A 19,228-nucleotide genomic window follows, 5' to 3' on the forward strand; every position below is an offset into this window, starting at 1 on the left:
GTATTAATGAGTATTAATGAATATTGGAACGCTGCAAAGGTAACTTTGTACTGTGGGGTGAAGGAGTTGGATCAGCACTTTGCTGATCCAATTCAATATTCTATGAATGAGGCTGAAGAGACCCTCCACACACACCGTGAGACAGAGTGGAAATTTTCCAGAGTAGAAATCCATTTTGATTTAGGTGAAATGTACATCTTTGAATTAAGTCTGTAGCTTGCAAACATAGCTGTTTGGTCTGACTGTCTGTTCTCCCAAAAAACCTATGCTTGAAGAAACTGCTTCAGCCAAAGGACAGAGATAAAGGAGAAGCCCCTTGAACTCTGACACACAGAGGCTGCTGCAGAAAGCAAGGTCAAAATGACCCAGGAACTCCTTCTGATAAAGAAAAAATTAGCAGCAAAATCAGTAAAATGAATATGTGTGAACCTATTGTGAAATTGCATGCATATGTATTTGAGAGGGAGATAAAAAAGCATCTGGAGTTCCCAGAGATACGCATGTCATTTTAGAGGCATGATTCCCACACGCGTCCAGCGCTGTAATAAACACACCGGCTTTACAACTTTCACAGAAGTTGTGGGGTTTGTTTGTTCCGCAATCAGCCGCGAGCCCGGCGGGAGCAGCGCCGCTGTCGGGGCGGGGGAGCCGCATCCTGGGGCGGTGCCGGCCCCCTCTCGGCGGCGATGGGGCCGCGACGGCCGCTGCTCCCGGGGCTAATCCCGGCACTGATCCCGGCACTGATCCCGGCACTGATCCCGGCACTGATCGGCGCCGCGGCCGGGCGGGTGAGCGGGGCCGGGCGGGGCAGGGGCGCTGCTCCCGGGATGCTGCTCCGGGGATGCGGGAGCGCCGCAGGGCGGGAGCGCCGCGGGGGAAACGCCCGCGGGCATCGCCTGGTGATGCCGCCCTGGAGGCAGCGGCTCACTGCTGTGTGTGCGCTCCATTTGTCACCTGTCTGCCCCTTGTCGCCTGTCTGTTCCTTGTCACCTGTCCCTTGTCTCCTATCCCTTGCCTCTTGTCTGTCCCTTGTCACCTGTCCCATGTCTCCTGCCCCTTGTCCCTTGTCTCCTGCCCCTTGTCACCTGTCTCTCCCTTGTCACTTGTCTGTCCCTTGTCACCTGTCGCTTGTCACCTGTCCCTTCTCTCCTGCCCCTTGTCACCTGTCTCTCCCTTGTCACTTGTCTGTCCCTTGTCACCTGTCCCTTGTCACCTGTCCCTTCTCTCCTGCCCCTTGTCACCTGTCTGTTCCTTGTCCCCTCTGTGCCCCTGGGCTTGGGCTGCATTCACTGTGATCTCTAGAGCAATCTCAAGTCCTGCTCTTAAAACTTCAAAGCTCAGCCTTTGTCTGTGTTGTTGTTACTTCTTGGCTTCCCCAAGGAATGACTAATAATTTTTCCTGGATTTTCAGCGGAAATAGGTTGATTTTGCAGGCTTATTTGAATGTTTGTAAAAACCGTGGCAAGCATCCTGGCAAGTGCAGAGTGTAGACCCATATCTATATGACATTGTTTACACAGGAAGAATTGTTCTGCTCTGTTGGTTCCCTAGAACTCTTCTCTATTTAAATATAAAAGTCTTTTAATTTGCATGAAGATCTGATGAACTGCAGCTGTTACTGTTCTATTCCATATCCAGCTGCTGCATATTGTGTTTGGCAGTGAGGGTTTGTAACTGTGCCATCCAAAGAGCTCCATGGGATCTGTTTGCCTTCTGATAGCACTTTTCTGTCTGGTTTTAAAATGTTCAGGGTTATGAAGATAGTTATAAAAATGTTGCTGAGACGTCCAGGTCTCTGTGTTCTTATGGGATATTTCTGTTATTTACATGGTTATTTAATCATAGGAATTGAGGCTGGATAAGCAAAGGTTCAGTGAAATCAGGTGAGGATGTCAGAATGTGCATTGAACCTGGAATTACACAGTGGTCTTTTAAGGAGTATGGGGTGCTACAGTAAGCTGATAATATATTAAAATAATTATTTTAACTGTTTCTCACTATTTTTTAATTCAGATCTGGTTTTAATGTGAGAGTGTTTTGAACCTGATTTACTGGACACCTTGCAGTGGATAGGATAAAGCAGACAGAGAAGGGACAGTCTCAGAATTGTAGCAGAACTTACCACCAGAATTTAAGTTTATCATGTTTCATGCTGAGCAAGGGGCTTTGGTTCAAAAGGAATTAGCTCTCCTCTCACTCTAAATATGACTGAAACATAATGATGGAAATAATGACAGAAACATTCTGCATCACTTTTTGCACTGTGACAAAATAAGGAAAAGCTTATATGTAAAGTTAGAAAAACAAACACAGTAGTTTCAGTAATACCACACCTGCCACAGAGCTGGAAAAAAACCCATGCCTGTTATATAAATTTTTAACAGTGATTTGTTACACAAAACTTTATTTTTGAGGGAGACAAACTGGCACAGCAATAGTTCTTGAGTGACACTACTTCTCGGGTTTTTTCTCATTTATCTGGAAGTCTCTGAAAGTTCCCAGCCTCAGTCCCTGTGTTAGGCACGGGAACTGAACATTATTTTTGCCATTTTGAACAATTGAATCACCAAGGTTATCAGTAACAGCCTGAAGTTTTCAAAGAGAAGAACTGGTGAAATACGTATGTTTTCCCAAATACATATATAATAAATTATACCTTGTCTTCCTACAAAGTTGGACTTCTATAATTTTTGTCTGTTGTGAACAGCTTCCATATTCTGTGCATCCCCCAGCTTTGTCATTCTGGGAAGATGTTTTGATATTCTGATAGTGAGTGGCAATGAAGCAGAGTTCCTGGCAGAAAGCAGACACTGTTTCCTCATGGAGGGGGGATGCTGAACTGTAAATCTGTTGGTGTGTGGCTGTGCAAGGACTCCTGCTTCACAGAAGTAAAGTGTGATTATAGGATGGGAAAATAATTCACATAATGGACCATAATCTTTGAGAGATGTGCAGCACAGCAGCTTTGAAAGAAACTTTATAGTTTGAGTAAAGTTGGTACAGCCTGATACAACTGCAGCTGATTTGGGCAATGCTGTTATCTGGTAACTGAACGTCAACAGAATTTTTTTTTAAATGAGAAGTTTAAATATTTTAGACAGAATTCTGTTTTTTTCCTGTCTCCAGTAGGTCTGCTAGCTCAGCAAATAGTGCCTCTGTGTCTCAAGTCCTTTCCATAGAAACAGATTTTACACCAGAGACCTCAGTGACTTCATTGTGGTTTCACGTGCGTGAAGAACATTGCACACAAATGTAGTTCCTCTTCACACTCCTCTGACTGACAGCTTAAGTTTGAAGGCAAATGTTTGAAAAGGAGATCAATAGAAATGTAGATATGTGAATTAGGATTAAAATACATGCTTACATATCTTTGTTTAGATGGCTTTGAGTGAAAATGAAATGAAAATGAAAATGAGTGTTATATGAATGGATTTTTATAGATTCATCCATTATATTAACATGTTTTATTTTTATTATTTAAGATACTTAAATTCAATTACACATAAAGCACTTTCAGTTGGTGTGGAGATTACTGTTAGCCCACTGCTCTCCAGGGACAAATTAGGTCACCTGTATGGTAATATCTGCAGTGCAAACAGGAAAATGATCCAAACAATGCAGGAACTCCAGAGAGTCTGGAGTCACTGACTTTGTGTATGTAATTTCTTAGTTATTGCTTAATGCAGAGGCATTGCAAGAATCTCCCTAGTGAGTTATGAAGTCAAAGGCAAACATAGCTTACCCATTTCTATGCCAAAATGTATTGCTTAATTTGATGTGCATAGAGCTAGACTAAATTTCATATTTAAGAATGTTTGTGCCTCTACTGATACACAGATGAGGCATTTTATTTCTTCTTGTACCTGTTAAATTAAATGAAGTCTTCCAAAGTCTTAATTTTGTCCTTACAAATTTCTTTTAAATCAGCTGCCATTAGGCACTGCTATTTAGACTGAGAAGTTCTGAGCCTGTAATGCAAAATGTGCAGCATCAGGATAGTTTCCCTTCACACAATCTGCTTGTAAGACACTGAATCACAGTAAAAACAGGATAAAATAAAGTCTTGTGAGAGCTACAAGCACTAAAAAAATGCAAAGATTGTGACATAGAATCAGGCCTCTACTCATCAGTCTTTCAGTCCAAAGTAGCCAATGCATCTGGAGGCCAGACAGAAATCTTGTATGGCCCAACTCAGACTTTAGGATTGGTGAAATTGCTAGAAAACTGGGGTCTACTAAATGAATCCTTTCAGGGCAAACCAAGCTGAGCACGTGTGTGTAAATTGTGCCTAAGCCAGTCACAACCCCCTTTTAGTTTCCCATAATGTTCTTTGAGGACATTTGGGAAGAAATTGTCAATTATAAGTCACTGAGAGCCACAGCTCATCAGATAAAATTTCAGGGAGATTGTATCAGACAGCAGAGAGATCCTTCCAAGCACAACTTCAGAGAAACAGGTGTGAACCCAGCAACTGACAGGTTTTCCTGTGTCTGCAGCTCACAGGGCAGGATTTACAACAGACAGGGAAGAGCAAGAGATAAGAACTTTTTATTTTTTTTGGCCAGGAAACCTCACCAGCAGGGTCATTTGTGATGTGGTTTATTGTATTTCTCCTTTTTTTTTCCCCATGTCTGCTCTTGCAGTGAAGCCTTATGTTTTGAAAAGGCTCTCAACTGCTATTTTTAATGAAGTTGATCATAGTGACTACAAAAATGGGATGACAACACTTGATCTTTCCTCTTCTAATAAAAAAGTAACTTAATGAAAAATATTTTTGGTATGAGCAGAGCCCTTTTCTCCTTCATCAAATTTTAGTGGTAGCTCAAGTTTGGAAACAGGATGATTTATCATTGTCCATCCTATGATATATAGACTTTTCTCTGCCTTCACATTCTCAGACAAGGGTTTTTTTGAGTAGGTTGACAAAATCCTGTTTCTGATCACAGCTAAATAAGAGGTAGAATATTTCAATGAGCTGCATAAGAAAATGCTGAATTCCCTTTAAGCAATTGCTGAGGGTGGGAATCATTAATTTCCTTTGTCAGTAATGTGAAGCCACAATAGGTGTTCAACATGTTTTTCAGTAAGGCGGAAGGATATTTTCATTACCGGCCTCCCAAGATCTTGTTCCTGTTTTGATTTCTCATTTCAGTAATGATTCCTCTAAATGTGTGTAGATTATTCATGGAGCAATCTCTTCAGACTGCAATGATGCCTTAAAGCTGAGCAGTGTCACATCCTTTTTTAACAGTGCCTTTTTGGTCTAGCAGGAAACTCCTACACTTGTCCTACCTAACAGGAGCCTTTTTAAAGTGAGTGTATTTTTCCCTTTGAAAATAGTCTGTAAGTCATCAAATAATCTGACACTTGTTCATTGAGCTGTGCTGATCAGTGTGAGCTGAAATTAGGCACCCTGTATTTATTTCATGATTGTCTCTAATGCATTTAACCTGCATATTTGTCTGCACCTTCTGAAAAGGTGCTGCTTCTCAGAAGCAGCCGTGCAGTTTTTGGAGCCATCATTTTCAAAACATCAAGGCCTTTCTTGCTCAGGAAGGAATCACAGAGTATCTGGAAAGATAAAAGCCTTTTTCCCTTTTCTTTGGAAAGACTGACTGAAGTTTTTAAGCCACTTTACAGTAAATGTTTCTCCCACAAACCCACAGGTAGGAATTTTGGTTTTCTCTGATGTTTTGTCAGATGTTGTTTGAGCCATGGCAGCTGAGGAGAAGGCACTCAGCTCTTTATTTTGGGGGATTCAGTAGTGACTGGGTGTGATGCTAATCCCAAAGTTCCACTGCACTCTTTTGAACCTAAAACCTGGAGAAATCACTTTGTGGTGGTGTGGAAAACAAAGGAACCTCAGAAGAGTCACATGCAGCTCGTTAGCTGCTCATGGCCCTGCAGCCTCCTGGCATCTGCTCTGTGCTGTTTCATGGAGCTTCACTGGTGCCTTGGAAAGGAACGTGCTTGTAACTGCACTGCTCTTTAGGTATTTGTCTCTTTTGAGTCTCTAATTCAGGATCAGAATGGACTTGTTACTCATGACTTCCCCTTGATTTCTCCTAGGAATATTCATTGCCTTACACACCACAGCTTGCACAATGCAACGATCCCAGCACTGAATTCTATGATGAAGAACTTAATAAATGCTGCAGCCAGTGCCCTCCAGGTAGGTTATCATTCAAACTATTACTTTACAGAGCCAAATTCACTCAGTTTTCAGATGATCATAGTGTATTTTGATTACTTATACATCCAAAGTGTATCAGATTTTTGTTGTTGTAATGCATTCTTCCTCAACAAAGACAACAAAACACTATGATTGCAAAACACCTGCCAAAGAGACACATTGTCCATCAGAACTGGAATTCTCCTTCAAGGTTAACTGGGCTGGGACTTACCAGGAGGTAGTTTCTGAGCTTGTGTAAGCACAGCTCTGCATGAGGTTTTCACTAAATTAATTCAGGTAATTTTAGTCAACATTGGAGGGGAAGCAACACTCACAAAGGGAATTAGAAAAAGTAGGCAACACAGACCCTAGCCCACCAATAAAAATATATATTATAAAACAGGGCATGAAATAAAGCTTTGTTTCTGTGCTATGATAATATCACTTATCTAAGGGGCTTTCCATTGGACAGGTCAATCTGTCATTGCTCATTAAGGGAGTTGCTGTCTTTTACTGTAAATCAGACACTGCAGAGCACTGTCACACTGGGGACAGGACTGCAGACACTGTCTGCTCTGAGCTGTCACATCTTACACTCCAGGGGTGATTATAAGTGACATGCAGTTAGCCAAAGTCATTGTCTGTGGGTTTTGGGATTGGTTTTTTGGCGGGGATAGTAATGTTCTTTGGATATTTTGGTCATAGATTTTATGCAATAAGTTGCAACTATATTATTATATTAGATACAGAAAAAAAACTGCCTTTTTTTTTTCTCATTACATGCTGAGCAAAGAAAATTTGTCTCCATAAATGCTGAGTGTCTGTCGGATCCGGAAGTTTAAACAGGAAATCAGTATTTGCTGAAACAGCTGCAGTTTCTTGAATTAACTGAAATTATCTAGATAGATCTGTCAAACTTCCTTTGTTCATGACAGATGAAAGATGAGAATTCATAAGTAAAACTTTTCAGTTGTGTTATGTAGTGTTCAGTGAATCAGCCTAGATCATTAGCAAGATGTAGGATGCAGAATGCAAAACTTTAATTAAGTACAGGGAGAAACAAAGTCTTTGAAATAATTAATTTGGTTCACCTCCAGGGCCTCTTCTTTGAAAAACAGATTCTCCAAGATATTTTCTCTGATTTGGTTTGAGTTATTTTTCTTTTAATAGGTCAGTATAGGACAGGGAGCTGCAGTCACACTGTGGACACCAAGTGCAGCCCCTGCAGACCTAAAACGTACACAGCCATCTGGAATCATTCTCCACAGTGCTTTGCCTGCTCAGCACCCTGCAGGAAAGGTAGGCTTGGATTAGTAAAGGGGCTTGCTCCAAGACTGGGCTTGGTAGAAACTTGTCTTTTCTCCTAAGAAACCCAGGAGATTTGGTCAATCACTTGTATAGTCCTCATGCTTTTGGAATGTGCAAGATTTAGGGATAGGAATCAAGGAAAAATCTTGCAGGGAGCCCTGGCCCTTTTTCTTTTCAAGTCCTAAAAATGAGCCACCAATCTTATATTATTAAAAGCTAAGGCACTACATCACTAAAATATTCCAAATGCCATCAGTAGAATAAGCTCCTGCTTGTAACATCCCATTGAGAGACCTTAATACCTGAGTTGGACATGGGTAAATGGATAATTACATTTCCAGCAACCTGTCATTTCTCATTTTGTCTGCTGAAGTGACAACAGTAAACATGGCTTTATTTTGCAAAATAAACGTTGGGTTATTTTATTATTTTAAGCAGTCAGTGAGAGCGCACTGGTTCTGTCACTGAAGCAGCTGAACAGTACCTAAGGTAGAACATTGTACCAACACCTGTACTTTGGGCTGCATGAATGAACTCAGTCATGCTGTTCTCCATCATTTCTAATGGAAATTGGTGTAGAACATTATATACTTGATTCACTGAGAAATAAGTTTTAAGGATACAGTCTAAGTTGAAAGGACCTTTGGTCTTGCCTAAATAGATAATATTACAAAGCTGCTTAATTCCAATATGAAAGTATCTGTAGTAAAATCTCCAAACACATTAAATACAGTGACATGATCTGCACAGACTGAAAATCTCAGTGTGGCCACCAGGTATGGCAGTGGTGAACACAAATGGCCATGTTTGGGGTTATGACAACTGCAGGCACAGAGTTCTAAGTGTGCACTCTGCAGGTGCAAATTTCTCCTTGCCTAGAGAGAGAAAACTCTTCTGAAAATGTAGACATTGGGGCATATAACACATTTGGTTTATGGTGCTACACAAGCCCAAAACTTGTATGTGAACATCACCTCATGTTCACTCGAAACACCGCGGGCTGTGATTTTAAATGCTGTCAATGACATCTTGCTTTATTTTTGTTTGAAAACCAGGGCTTGTACAGAATCAAACGTGCACAAGGTCCCAGGACAGGATCTGTAGCTGCCCACCCCACAAGTACTGTGTTTTCAAGCTGGATGAGTACTGTGAAGTGTGTAGAACACACAAAAAATGCGGCAAAGGTTACCGGGTTTCCAGAAGAGGTAATTTGATTTTGAACACTCTGCTTACTGCACATTTATTCTGGCCAATTCCCTATGGTTGTGCATTCCTTTTAGGGTTTATTTTTACATTCTAAGCAAGCGGGCACTAACCAGAGTAACAGTGTTCTCCAGAGATGTATCCAAAGTGACAACACGTTGCAATTTCTTACTGTCATATATCATAAAGTTCCCAATCCAACTTAATCTTCATTTTGCTCTACTGTGTGATTTATTCTGTAAAAGTGACTGAAATCCAAGACCACTTAATCACTCCTAAAATCCTTGAAAAAGGGCTTCAGGTGGAATTTTGGGTACAGTAAATAATGATGACTCTATGCTGTCCTACAGAATTGATCTGGTTTTATTAGTTGATGGAATCTACCACCCTGATAATACATTTGTCTCAAAATGAGAAATAACTTTAAAATATTTGAAACACTAAACATTAAAAAAAATTAGGAATCATTTTGAGAAGATGCAGAATTCAACAGTATGGTAGTCAGTCCAGTGAAAAGCTCAGCTTTGTCTGCAGCACCACATTTGAACCTTTAATGGCACCAAACTCACTGCTGGTTAATCTTCTCTTTGCTTTGGGTGCATCAAGTGAATGTCTCCTGTGACAGTTATAAACTGCATTTTTGCACTGCTTCAGTATCACTGCTAGGATCTCTTGCAGACCCTGATTATTCATTCTTGTTTCTCACCAGATAAGTAATTGGAGTTTTCCTCTTTGTTTAAAGGGACAGACAGCACAGACACACAATGTGAACCTTGTCCTCCTGGCACGTTTTCCCCTGAGGAATCCTACAACACCAGCTGCATGCCCCATACCGTGTGAGCCAGTGTTCTGTCCAACAGCAGCCTTAGCTGTGCAGGGCTTTCTGGTGTTCCTAACGCCTCTTTTTGTCTCTTGCAGTTGTAAATCAGTGGCTGTCCCTGGGAACAGCAGGAATGACACTGTTTGCAGTGACTCAGGAACAGCCACAGTTCTGCCTCACACCATTTTGAACCTGCTTGTCACCCAAAGCCCAGCTTCCCACAAAGCTGAAATAATAACTCAACCTGTCATGTTAAACTCTGTACCTGACCTGTCCCACATCACTGGTGAGCTTTAACTCATTTAAAGTCACTTTTGTCTGCTCAGGAACCAAGCTTCTATTCAGGTCTCAGTGTCTTTCCAAAACCAGCCACCTGTACCCAAACACAACCTCAGAAGGGTTCAATTAATTCAATGTGACACTGCTTCTAGTGAACTGCATTTTTATCTGTGCATCTGCATTCTATGGTGCTTGTAAACCTGGAATTATTTCTAAAAAAACCTCAAACTAGATTATACAAGGCATTTCCTGATAATTGCTGCTATAGCTGGTAGAAAGGTTGCATCTTGTATTTTGGACTGAGGCAAACCTGACCTGGTGAGAGGTCTGTGAGTCTTCTGTCAGACAGAAGGTCCTGGCAGCATTCCTAGGTGTGGATGTGCTCTCTCCTGTTCACAGCCCATGCAGAAGGCAGAGATGTTTAGGAGCATTTTGAGCTACTCGGCCTTGTATGTGACAAACTCTTGCTTGCCCAGAGAAATACCGTTTGTGACCAAGGCCAAAAGTCTGTCCTCACTTTTCAGGAGAGGAGAATTCAGTTTTATGAAGTGGTGGTGACTGAAATGAGACCTTTGTGTCTGACAATTAAGGCATCAAATGTGAATGTCAGACATACACATTTAGCTTTTGTAGTGATGCACAGAAACTACAAAACTACCTTTTCCTAATTTGATCCTTTGTTAGATCAAGTTGCTAAATAATTTCTTCTTTTTATTTATTTTCAGGAGCAGTAGCAGGGCCATTGTTATTGATCCTGATAATTGCTATTTTGGGGTATTGCTTAGTCTCAAAAAAAAAAGGTAAGATTCTTGAAGTGAAAACAAGCAAACCTGTAAAAACTGTGAAGTGTTGCCTTATTTCCCATTAACCTGAGCCTGGTGGTTGACTGAAATTAGTGTCTTAGAAGATGCCAGTTTTCTTCAAATCTGTCTTATTCCTCAGATTTTAGGTAATTGTCTAAATACACAACAGCCTTGGAACTGTGCAACAGTTGTGCTTCTGCTGAAGCTTTTTAAATATTTGGTACCTCATCATTTAAATATCAGACAATTTCAAGGTTATAATTAAACAGACATGAATCTGGTTTATTGTCATCAATACCTTTTCTCACTGACGCTATACAAGAAAAATTATGAATTAATGCCGAGGCTTCTCTTTGCTTCCTGGCTAAATTTAAGTGACAAAATTAATGCAATACAGGTTTCAAATGTTTCCAAACTGTGTGTAATAAATGTGTATTTGAAGTTTATTCCAGGAGCAGGGGATCACTCAGCCTAGTTTAGGGTGCAGCTGTTGCAAATGGGACAGGTTTGGGTGCTAATAAACTGTCTTTGCTCACTGGCAGCCCCTGTGCACTCTGCAGCAGCTACAGAAGCAGATTTGGTGAGTGTCCTCTCTTTCTATCTCTTCCATTTCTTTAAAAGTTACACAGAAATCATAAACTCTCACCTAATTACCAGTAGAAAAAACTGCACAGCAGCAAGAAAACTGCAGTGAGAACACAGTGGTTTGGTCCCCAAGCTAGGGTGTAAGATGTACATTATATATCCCACATAATGTCCCACCCTCCCTTTATGTGAGGCTGAAAACAGCACTAAAACCCAGGTGGGGTTTTGAAAAGTAAATCTGACAGCCTTTGGTCCCTAAGTAATCAGAGCAGTGCTGTGGGTGCCTTCAGGAGATGGGTTATTTTGTTGAACCCCTAATGAGCTGTTATGGACTTTACTTGCACCCATCACTATGCAAATGAAAATAATTACAGAATGGCTTGGATTGGAAGGGACATTAAAGCTCCTCTAGTTCCAATCATCACTGGTTTCTTTAGCTGCCAAAATACTGACCAGTTCTTTGCTAGTGGGTTGCTTGGTTTTTGTTTTTTAATATTAACATTTTGCATTTCTCTGCAAATGTTCCAGCCTTTTTCTCCTCCAGAAAAACAGTGTGACAAAAAAGTCAGAGATCCAGAATTGCAGAACTCCAGGAGTTCTGAACAGGAACAACAGCATCTCTTGGAAACTTCTGGGTCCAGCAGTAGTATCCCGAATCCAACTGGATCTGCAACCATCAGTGTAATAAGTAAAGAGAATTATGAAAATAAAAACTCAGGAGGATTTCAGCAGCAACATTCACCTCCTGAAGGTTCTAAATTCCTGAGTGAAGACAGACACAGCTCTGAGAGTTCAGGTAGTAATGATTCTGAATGATCCAGAACCTCCTGATATTTATCAGTTATGAGTCTTTTTAGCAGAAGTTTAAATGGCAGGATAAAACATCTGAGTCCTGTTCAGCAGAGAGAAAATTTAGTAACTTTTGAAAAGAAAAAAATGGTTGTTTTAAGTTGCCATCCTGAGACAGTAAAGAGAATTTTCTCAGTGGACAAACAGGGATTTAGGGGCTGGGGGATCAGGTGGTTGGCACTTACCTGTGAGTGGGAGTAGAAGCCAAAGAGAGCAGTTACAAAAGAACATTGTCAAAAGCATTTGAAATGACAACAGATGGGCAGGGAATTGTTTGCAATCCAGGTCTCTGCATTAATTTTGGCAGCCTTTTTATTTCTGGAGAGATACGTGGATTTTATGGTACCAAAATGTTACAGAACCAACTCAACCAGCTTGACTAAATTAAGTGAAGCAAAAAGATATTTAGTGTCTATTTTAACTGTAAGTCAAAGAGCTGGATAAAGAATCCAGCTGCCATGTTCTGGTTTCATTCTTCTGTGTTTTGTGTTGTTTGACAGAACATTCTGGTAACGGAGGAACGCAGGTGAATGTGACGTGCATTGTTAAATTTTGTAGACCAGACTGCAGCTCCCAGTGCCCTGAGCAGATTAGTTCAATTGGCAGGGATAATGGGCACACTCCCTGGTGTTCCCCAACAGGGGAAGAAACCCTCCTTTCAAAAGAAGAAAATGCCTTGAACAAAGAAACTGAAATTCACGTCACTGTGGACAAGGAGGACAATTTACTTCAAGACTTACTTCCAGAAAAAAAGAAGATTCCTCTGGGGATTCAAGATGCTGGGATGAAAACCAGTTAAAGGAAATTACAGATCATATGCTGATTGACTGAAAAAATTAATCAATCAATCTTGTCTTATGAAACAAACATTATGGTAAATGTAGCTTTCTTACAGAGTTTTGAAATTGCAGATGAATATAGACACTGATGCTTTCGAGATTTTTAGTGTCTTCTGTCGCTTTGCAGTTTAAAAGAAAAAGCATTGAAACTTTTTAAAATTGAATGGCTAACGCCCCCCTTTCTTCTGTGATACCCTAAGAGGACCTTTATCAGACTTGAAAAGGAATATTTTTCAAACTTTATGCCGTTAAGTTTTTTCCTGAGACTTCTTGCGATGATGATTTTTATTTAAGGTCTGCCACGTGTGAAGAACATGGATGTGACCAGCACTTCTAAGGGACTGGAGTTAAATTAACTTTCTTTCAATGCTCAGGAATCTTCCATTTGATTTAAATTTTAAAGCTATCAGCTCCTATCCCATACTTTAGTTGTCATACTTTCCCTCACCCTCCTCGATATTTCTTTTATTATTACAGTTTGTTTTTTCTCATTATCAGACCAAATTTCTTAAGTACATATAGGATATCAGGAAGTGAAATCTTTTACACAAGCTTTTTTTACAACTAAAATTACAACTGTTATGTCTAACAACAGCATTTCATTGCCTGTACATAGTTCATTTTGTTTTAGAAGGGAAAAGCTAGACTGAACTGTTGTTATCTTGGAGTAGGAAGTAAGTTCCTCTTGTTGACAACCCTAGAGTTCATCACCTTTGTGTCCTGGCTGAGGTAACATGTTTCCCCAATTGATCCTGACCTCATTTTTGAGGTAAACCATAAATCCAAAATATTTTCCCGGTGTTCAGTGACTATTAGAGCAAATCCCTGTGATTATCTTTGCCAGAGATCTCATTGCCCTCAGGTAGCAGAGCATCATCTGTAATAAATGCGATTTACTCAAACCTCAGAACCTGAAAATCCTGTTCTCCCTCACTGCTTGATGATGCTGGAGCTCCAACCACCTCTTACAGAACATTAGTGGAGGTTCTACTTGAATGAAGTGGTTTGGAAGCCAGTATTTAGGAACCCACTTCCCATAATTATATTTTACATCTGTGACTTAACTGTCAATTGTGGTGGCTGTGTTCAACCAGAATCTGCAATCCAGAGTCTGAATCCCATGGGACTGAAGTCATACAGTGACACATAACCCTTGTGTTATGCCATAAAAACACTGCTGGACTACGTGATCCCTCCACTCCCACTGAACTGTCCTAATCTATCTCAAGACAGACACAGTGGTTATTTCTGAGGCCTGAGATGTAAAAGGATCTTTTGGAATAACATTGCTACAAAGGAGTATTCAGATTCTAAAAATACAAATTTTAAACATCCACAAAAGCTATGGTATCACATAAGCTGTATTATTTCTGGGACTGACAAACAGGTCTCTAGTTCTACTATGAAGAAGCCTTTTACAAATTTGCGTTAAACTTGCATTTGAAGGTATTTTTCAGGAAAGACTTGGAAAATGGACACATTGAAACTACTCCAGAACTGAAGGATTTAGGCAAGAACCTAATTTTTCACAGCTCTTTGAACCTCTTTGAGCCCATTTTAGTGAGGGCGGCGCGGAGGCCACGGGCACGTTCGGACTCCAAACCCGCCCTGTTCGAGCCCATTTCCGTGAGGGCGGCGCAGAAACCCCGCGCCGTTCCGACCCCAAAACCGCCCTGTTTGAGTTCATTTCCATGAGGGCGTGTTCGACCCCAAACCCGCCCCGTTTGAGCCCATTTCCGACCCCAAACCCGCCCTGTATTTGAGCCCATTTCCGTGAGGCCATTTCCGACCCCAAACCCGCCCTGTTTGAGCCCATTTCCGTGAGGGCGGCACAGAGACCTCGGGCGTGTTCCGACCCCAAAGCTGCCCCGTTTGAGCCCATTTGTGCGAGGGCGGCGCGGAGGCCTCGGGCGTCTTCGGACTCCAAACCCGCCCTGTTTGATCCCATTCCATGTGGGCGTGTTCCGACCCCAAACCCGCCCTGTTCGAGCCCATTTGTGTGAGGGCGGCGCGGAGGCCACGGGCACGCTCGGACTCCACACCCGCCCTGTTTGAGCCCATTTCCGTGAGGGCGTGTTCCGACCCCAAACCCGCCCCGTTTGAGCCCATTTCCGACCCCAAACCCGCCCCGTTTGAGCCCATTTCCGTGAGGGCGGTGCGGCGGCCCCGGCTCTGGCCCAGCCCAGGGGCGTTACCCGGCCCCGCCTGCAGGGGGCGGTGCCGCCGCCCCATCGATCGCTCGGCGCTCCCGCACTCGGGCGCACCCCCGCGACCGCCCGGCGCGCGCCCGCCGCCCCCGCCCGCCCTCAGCGCAGCGCAGGTGAGCCCGGGGCTCCGGGGGGCTCCTCAGGTGGTCCCGAGGGGGTACGGGGGGGCACACTTGGGGCACCCCCGGCCCCGCTGCCTTTTCCCTTCTGCGTCAGCCGCCGCTCCCGCTCCTCGGGTCCGGCCTGAGGGGCCCTCCCCCTGCCGCACGCCCCTCGCGGCGCCCCGCCCCGGGGCGGGTGGGCGAGGGGCGTCCGCGGTGCGTCCCGGTGTGTCCCGGTTCGTCCCGGTGCCCGCGCCCGCCGCGGGGCGCAGGGGGCTCAGCCCGGCGGCGGGGCCTGGGGGTCCCTCAGGGCCTCCCCGCCCGGCGCGGGCCGTTCGCCGCCTCACGCTCCCCGGGGCTCCCCGGGGTCCCTCCCGCTCCGCCGGGCAAGGTGACCTTTCGCTTCCTCCCCGGCACGCGGGGCGAGCCCGCAGATCTCTGCTGCCCATACCCCGTGTTCCCGGCTGGCCCGGAGGCTCCTTCCCTCCTGGTTTTGGGTAGAGGGGCGCTGGAAGAGCCCCCCGCCCCTCCGAGCGCTGCCCGGGCACCTGCCCTGGCCCCGGCGCTCCTGGGCCTGCTCTGTCTCCCCCTGCGGAAAATTGCATCCTAATTTCGCTTTGAGCCAGGGCCTGGTTTGGGCTTTGGTTCTCACCCTGACAGTTCTTGTCCTGTGTGCATTAAGGAAAGTAAAACATTGTCATAGAAAAGAAATGCCGTGTTTCTCTTTCCAGGGCACAGCAGTGCAGTGGAGAGTTAAAAATATAAAAGCCTTAAAGGATTTGAAAGGTTTGTATGTGGTTAGTTATGTCCCATGAGTTGGGGTTAAGGTTGTGATGTACTTCATTTACAGTTCTTAGGGTGAGTTCAGGCATGGTTCATGCACCAGAGGGTTTCAGTCATTAGGATGCTGAACTCTGCTGTGCTCAAATGTTTCTTCAAGGTCTTCTCTTTGCTTTGGTTCCAAACACCTGTAGATTCCTTCTTTTATTTACCTTTTTTTTAATGCCCGTGTAACAAAGATGAGTGTATATACTTTTCTTTGATCTTGAGTTTCTTGTCACTTTAATTAGAATAAAAACCTATAATGTAAGCTGGTGGCCCAAGAGCACAAATGCTTAGTCTTTATTATGTGGAACAACAGTATTGTTTTTGAAAATTGTTGAGAAATTTTACAAAAGCAAAACTGTTAAAACACATTTTATAAGAAGTCATGTGACTGAGTTGAATCGAATTTGCCTGTGCTCTTTTCTGTTTCATTCTTCAGGACAGCACAGTTTCACTTTCAGCCTTTAGAAAAAGCCTTTCGTTGCTTGCTTAATTCTGGTTATTTAATTTAACTATTAGTTAAATATTTTCACTGTCTATTTAAGAAAAATAAAAGTTTAAATGGGGCTGCCTAAAATCAAGCAAATGTCATAATGAGAAAACTCTAAATCTTAATGTAAAGTTTAAAATGTGACTTTTGAAGCTGTTGTTTCCTTCTATTGTTAGCTCTGAATAAAGGATGTATCTTGCTTTTTCTGCTGTGTAGAATTCAATGGTTTACGCAGGTATGTGGCATTGGGAGAGTTTTTCAAACATAAAATCAAGATATTTATTCCATTCTAATCTCAAGGAATGGCCTGCATGCTTTTTTCCTTACTGTACCAGGCTTCACCCTGCCCTTGCAAGAGCTATGAGTGGTTTTGTAATTCAGTGGTTAAAAACTTGAACAGGGACTTTGGGATTTTAATACCCTGATTGCCACAGAGGTGAAACAGAAGTGACTGGAGAAGAGTGAAGGGAAATGTTGTGGACTGTGACCAGTGGTGCTTCTCTGATGTAGCTTTTTCCCTCATCAGTGCAGGAATCTCTGCTGCCACTTTGAAAACCTGTTGCAGTAACTGTTGATGAGCTATTTTTGGGGCTTGGATCTGATTACTTCCCACACACACACTCTCCCAAAAAGGGGTTTGAGTAGGGTGAGTTGCTTCATAGGTGTCGTGTAAGAATTCTACAAAAATACAGAAGGCTTCAGGCTGTTACTTCAGAGCAGCTGCCAAAGCCAGCATGGTGAGAATGTTGGCAGCAGAGGTCAAGGAGGCCGGTGCAAACTTCAGATCAATGTGGAGTTTTGTCCTTTCCTTTTCTGGAGGAGGATTGTAGATTCCCTGTGTTGATTATTGCACCAAAAATTTATGTTTTGGTTAGAAAATGATGGAAAGATGAACTTGAAGTGCAAATCTACCTGTGAAGCTGATTTGACACTTAAAGGGCATGGGATAAAGTTTTTTAAGGTAGAAATCAACCTTGGTGCTTTTACTTCTCTTTAGATAGATCACAGTAAGAATTGAAGTGACAGCAATGTCAGCTCTGCTGAGTGGGTATTTTTCAGACAATAATTTTTTTTTTTTTTCTTTCAGACTGAGACTAATTATGGAAGAGAAATCCAAAAAATGACAGAAAAGCATTAGTTTTCTTCTTCTAGGACAGTCATGTTGGAAGGATTGGTAGCCTGGGTCCTCAACACCTACCTGGGCAAATATGTCAATAACCTGAACACAGACCAACTTTCAGTGGCACTTCTAAAGGGTGAGGGACCCTTTGTGCTATCTTCTGTACTGTTTTCATATTGTGATTTAGAAAAGTGTTGGTTTTTTGTGATAACTGGGAGGTGGAATAGAAATAATCACTTAATATTGTGTTTGATATCTATATAAACCCTTTTAATAGAGTTTGGTACTAGAACTTTATAATGAACAGTAAATGATCTTATGCTCTTTGCTCTTTATCGACACTCTTGAATTTATATAAAATTTATGTACAAGCAATTTACATAAAATTTTCAAAAGTATGCTTAGCTACCTTAGCATGTTGAATTTATGTCATTTTTTCTTGATACTGTTCAGTACCTTTCCTGTCTAGGGACCATGGCAGGAAGTGTCCTGCAGCCTCTTACCTTTTAGTGCTCACAGGTGCTCCCCTGTACTCTGGTTTGTGTCATGCTGCATCCACGAGTTTTGTACTTTGTACAGAGTCCTCAAATCAATGCTTTCTGTTCACCCTTTGCTGCTGTTATCTGCTGCTGCTGCTGAGAATGTTTTGTAATACTCCAAGGCTTTTCTGGATGTGCTTTCACAATACTAAGAAAATAAGTACCTCTTTTGAAAAGTCTATGGGGAGAGGTTTTGTCTGTGGCTACAACCAAGTTCAGTTCTAAAACCCCACAGATGATTGCTTCTGGATGACATCATGAAATGGTTTGAGCATCTGACATTGGAAAATTAACAAGTGTATTAAGTAACCATTGTGATGTTAACACAACCTGAAGTGATAGGTTGGTTGTTCTTATTAAATCCCATTTAATTTTTTAAAAAAACAGTTCCAGTTGGTTTAGGCTTACAGTGTTCAAATTGGCTTTCTTTAACATAGTTTTGTTTAGCAGACTTGTCTTTTTCTTCTGCTTTGTATAGGGGCTGTTGAATTGGAAAACTTGCCACTAAAAAAAGATGCCTTAAAGGAGCTGGAATTACCATTTGAAGTAAAGGCAGGTTTGTATTTTGCTTGTGTGTGCAGGACTGATATTTTCTAAACAGGAAGTACTGCATGTTTTAGAGGACCTGTGAGTCAGACGCTTGAACAAATGAGGTAGATTGATTTTTAGGTTATTTCTGTTTTAGCTTGTTTGTTTCTTATACCACTTTTTCTTTGGGGATTTTCAAGGTTGATAAAGTAATCTTTCACAGGAATCTGACAGTGTTTCTGTTTTGTTTATCCAGGTTTCATTGGCAAAATAACACTACAGATCCCTTTTTATCGTCCACATGTGGATCCATGGGTGATATCTGTATCAAAACTGCACTTAATTGGTGCACCAGAAAAAAGAGAAGAGTTCGATGAGGAAAGGGAAAAGTTGCAAGAAAGAGAACACAAGAAAGCCCTTCTGCTGGCACTTGAAGAAAAATGGAAGGTGAGTCACACCTGTGTTTCATATTGAAGAAACCTCTGTGGTGGATGGGTTGTGTTTAAGTCTCCTAACAAGAGACAGAACAAATGTATGGGAAATGGAGGTAGAATTTGATT

The 19,228-nt window shown here is 42.3% G+C and overlaps 2 protein-coding genes across 6 annotated transcripts in view; both read left to right on the forward strand.

Moving 5' to 3' along the window:
• The first annotated feature begins 686 nt into the window (after positions 1 to 686).
• LOC115912466 (tumor necrosis factor receptor superfamily member 1B-like) lies at positions 687 to 13,260 on the forward strand. Its single transcript, XM_030964042.1, has 10 exons — positions 687 to 788; positions 6,070 to 6,172; positions 7,343 to 7,471; positions 8,536 to 8,685; positions 9,426 to 9,519; positions 9,602 to 9,789; positions 10,508 to 10,582; positions 11,128 to 11,165; positions 11,699 to 11,966; positions 12,520 to 13,260. The coding sequence occupies exons 1-10, from the start codon at positions 687 to 689 to the stop codon at positions 12,816 to 12,818; spliced, it is 1,446 nt and encodes a 481-aa protein (XP_030819902.1). The 3' UTR covers positions 12,819 to 13,260.
• A 1,858-nt stretch (positions 13,261 to 15,118) lies between these two features.
• VPS13D (vacuolar protein sorting 13 homolog D) overlaps positions 15,119 to 19,228 on the forward strand; it is a 99,727-nt gene continuing 95,617 nt past the window's right edge. For 4 of the 5 annotated variants that reach the window (XM_030963633.1, XM_030963635.1, XM_030963634.1 and 1 more), the window contains exons 1-2: positions 18,620 to 18,696; positions 18,925 to 19,115. In XM_030963633.1, the coding sequence (XP_030819493.1) occupies positions 19,042 to 19,115 (74 nt within the window). In that variant the 5' untranslated portion in view covers positions 18,620 to 18,696; positions 18,925 to 19,041. Of the gene's footprint in view, positions 15,179 to 17,568; positions 17,738 to 18,618; positions 18,697 to 18,924; positions 19,116 to 19,228 lie in introns of those variants that run through there. The other variant, XM_030963637.1, reaches the window with a different exon arrangement.

This window comes from Camarhynchus parvulus, chromosome 21 (assembly GCF_901933205.1).
Source record: "Camarhynchus parvulus chromosome 21, STF_HiC, whole genome shotgun sequence".
Classification (NCBI taxonomy): Eukaryota; Metazoa; Chordata; class Aves; order Passeriformes; family Thraupidae; genus Camarhynchus; species Camarhynchus parvulus.

Bases quoted from the DNA above. Each gene is read 5' to 3' on its own strand.
- LOC115912466 (XM_030964042.1), top strand. From the start codon at position 687: ATGGGGCCGCGACGGCCGCTGCTCCCGGGGCTAATCCCGGCACTGATC. The intron at 9,790-10,507 runs GTGAGCTTTAAC...ATTTATTTTCAG, and splicing joins TGACCTGTCCCACATCACTG to GAGCAGTAGCAGGGCCATTG. The intron at 11,166-11,698 runs GTGAGTGTCCTC...CAAATGTTCCAG, and splicing joins CAGCTACAGAAGCAGATTTG to CCTTTTTCTCCTCCAGAAAA.